At 33.5% G+C, this 2,889-nt stretch overlaps 1 protein-coding gene across 1 annotated transcript in view; it reads left to right on the top strand.

Moving 5' to 3' along the window:
- The window catches only part of LOC106476751 (runt-related transcription factor 3-like), a gene marked incomplete at its 3' end in the record, with an annotated part of 8,812 nt that extends 6,465 nt beyond the window's left edge, over positions 1–2,347 (top strand). The window contains exon 2 of the mRNA XM_013937383.2: positions 2,234–2,347. Within this exon, the coding sequence (XP_013792837.2) occupies positions 2,234–2,347 (114 nt within the window). The remainder of the gene's footprint in view (positions 1–2,233) is intronic.
- Between the last annotated feature and the right edge of the window lie 542 nt (positions 2,348–2,889).

Here is a 2,889-nt window from a genome sequence, read left to right on the forward strand (position 1 = left end):
TATATATATATATATATATGTATATAGTTATAAATTAAACAATACCTAAGATTCATATATTATTGCTGATTAATTGTTTGATCAGAAAGATAAAATAAACATACTACGTGAAAACTTAAAGAAACATCTGAACGTTAAAGCCATTTTATATTTTACAAGACTGAAAATATTTTCTTCCACGAAATAGTCTCTGGGGTATTAAAAAACACACCAAATATCAGAACCACACAATAGTGTCTTGAATAACATTAATGGTATAATTATATAGCTGCTACAGTTAATATATATACATATAAGGTAAGCTATGTTGAATCCGTTAATATGAACGAGAGGCTAATAAAGTTAAGAAGGTTTAAATCACATATACAATTCATATCTGCTAATACTACGCAATCAAATTAACAATCTGACGTTTAAATGAGAAGAAAAGTAGGGGCAAAGAGTTCAAAATCATTAAAAATGGAGTAACCTTTCCAAAATAATTTTCTGATCATTTTATTTATTTATTCATTTATTCGTTTATGAGACATTTTCTATTTGTATTCACAGCGAATTGCTATTTCTCTTGAACTATAACAACCAGCACAAACTTTAATGTTTAGTGAGGGGCCTAATGAACTGAATAGTTGATTCAAAATATATTAATGTTGCGTCAGCGAGTCACATGACCACCGTGACGCAACGTTTCTAGAACTATCATGTACTTTGGCGAATGTTCAATTACTTAATAAAACTGGTTTATTCTTTCTGAATACAACTTTACGATACACTTAATTTCAACAGTCGCTCTATAACAACACTACAATTCACGTCTCACGAGGCCAACAATATTTTGTCCGCATACATTCAATTACTCATTACTCTGTCGTCCCCTCACGTTGTGAACGTCTTATATATATACCAGACTAACATATATCTAGTAAATGCTAGGGCATTCTTGAAGAAACAGGATATTTCTAGAAATACGTGGCGTGATACTAGTCACGTGACCTCGTTGACGCAACAGTATCTATTTCGCTTTTAAATTTACTAATGTTTTCCATTTGTACTTCTTGCCACTGTTGTTGACTTTCCTGTAGTTGCTGCTGACTTTCCTGCAACTGTTGGATACTTTCTTCCTGTTTCCTTTCTTATTCTAGTTGCCACTGCTGTAATCTCTCTTCTTGTTTATTTTCTCCTTTTTCTTGTTTTTTTCTTTTTCCTCCAACAACTGCTGTAATTTCTCTTCTTGTTTATTTTGCTGTTCGAGCTGCCACTGTTGCAGGTTTTCTTGCAACTGCTGTTGTCTCTCTTCTTGTTTATTTTGTTGTTCGAGCTGCCATTGTTGCAAGTTTTCTTGCAACTGCTGTTGTCTCTCTTCTTGTTTCTTTTGCTGTTTTTGTATTGCTGCGATCAAATCTGCTAAGTTGTAGATTGATTTGCCGCTTCTCGTTTCCATCTTCTCTTTTTCTTCTTCTTTTTTTTACTCCACTTCTGACACCAATTTGTTACGTCTCCGTTCGCTAGTTAATCTTCTGTTACGTCTCCGTTTGTTAATTAACTTTCCGTAACTTCGTTCCGACGAAACTTTAACGACACAAGTCTTTACTTAATAAAACTGGTTTATTCTTTCCGAATACAACTCTATGATACACTCAACTTCAACAATCGCGTTATAACAAACTATAATAACGAACGAACGTTAACTACAACAATACGTCTCTCTCTAACTGCAGTTCAATTACTCACTGACTACACAGACATTACATTCCCCTCTTTTATATACCAGCCTACCCTATATCTAGTAAGAACGTTGATAATACGTCAGTTTTCATTAAAATATTAATATTTAGATCTTTTACATTTCCGAAAACAAATCACTTTTATGAACTGAAAAAAATCCCTGATCTACTAGAATGCACACCTTACTCAATAACAAAGCGATTATAAACTCGAAATAATCGGTTTTTCATTCATCGAAGATTATCGGAAATACGCTTTGTAAAAAAACTAGGAAATATTGTAATAAAAATAGGCAGACAGTAAAATATGAGTACCATTATTTTACGTTTCTTGTTTTAGATAAAACTTTTTTTTTCTTCTGAACATGACAATCGATCTCTTGGAGATGTCAGTTATAAGTTAAACTGGTTGAACTTGCTTTGGTAAACTTCCTGCTATGCATGAGCAAACGGTCACGTGCAGCTTAAACTGTATAACGTTTCAAGTTCGTGTCAACGTTTTCATTTTACAGGGAAGAGTTTTACCTTGACGATTACAGTGAGTTCTGACCCCCCTGAAGTTGCAACATATAACAAGGCCATCAAAGTGACAGTGGACGGACCTCGAGAACCAAGAAGTAAGATTAGTAAGTTCTTGTTTAATTAAAAAACAACAATTTTCATTGTTTTCAAGATATTGTGAAGAGTCAGGCTGGAAAACTTTTTTTATCAATGTTTGACATGTGATTAAAAACATTGCTGTGCTGTTTTATTCTTTTAAAAGAGGTTTCAACTTAAGATAACCGCCTCTTCTTTTTAAAGCCTGATGCCGAACATGCTTTTCCTTTCAGCTGTGAGGGCTAATCCCGCTATTCGTTGCTAAAGAGTTGTTACACGCTGTGGTCTGCTGTTTACAATTAGGGACGACGGTAGACAGCCTTAGTAGTTTTGCTATAAATAAACAAAGTATTTTAAAAATCAGATTAAATGTATTATTATGTTGGAATTGTTTTGAAGTGGAATTTGATAATTGGAGAATTTATGAATTGTTTTTAGAGTAAAAACAATAGTGACTTTAGAAGACGTAACAAGGTATAGTATTGTTACGTCTCCGTTCGTTAGTTGATTTTCCGTAACTTCGTTCCGACGAAACTTTAGCGACACAAGTCCTGCTAATGGTATTGGTAAT

Source organism: Limulus polyphemus, unplaced genomic scaffold, assembly GCF_000517525.1.
Source record: "Limulus polyphemus unplaced genomic scaffold, Limulus_polyphemus-2.1.2 Scaffold11459, whole genome shotgun sequence".
In the NCBI taxonomy this organism is placed as follows: Eukaryota; Metazoa; Arthropoda; class Merostomata; order Xiphosura; family Limulidae; genus Limulus; species Limulus polyphemus.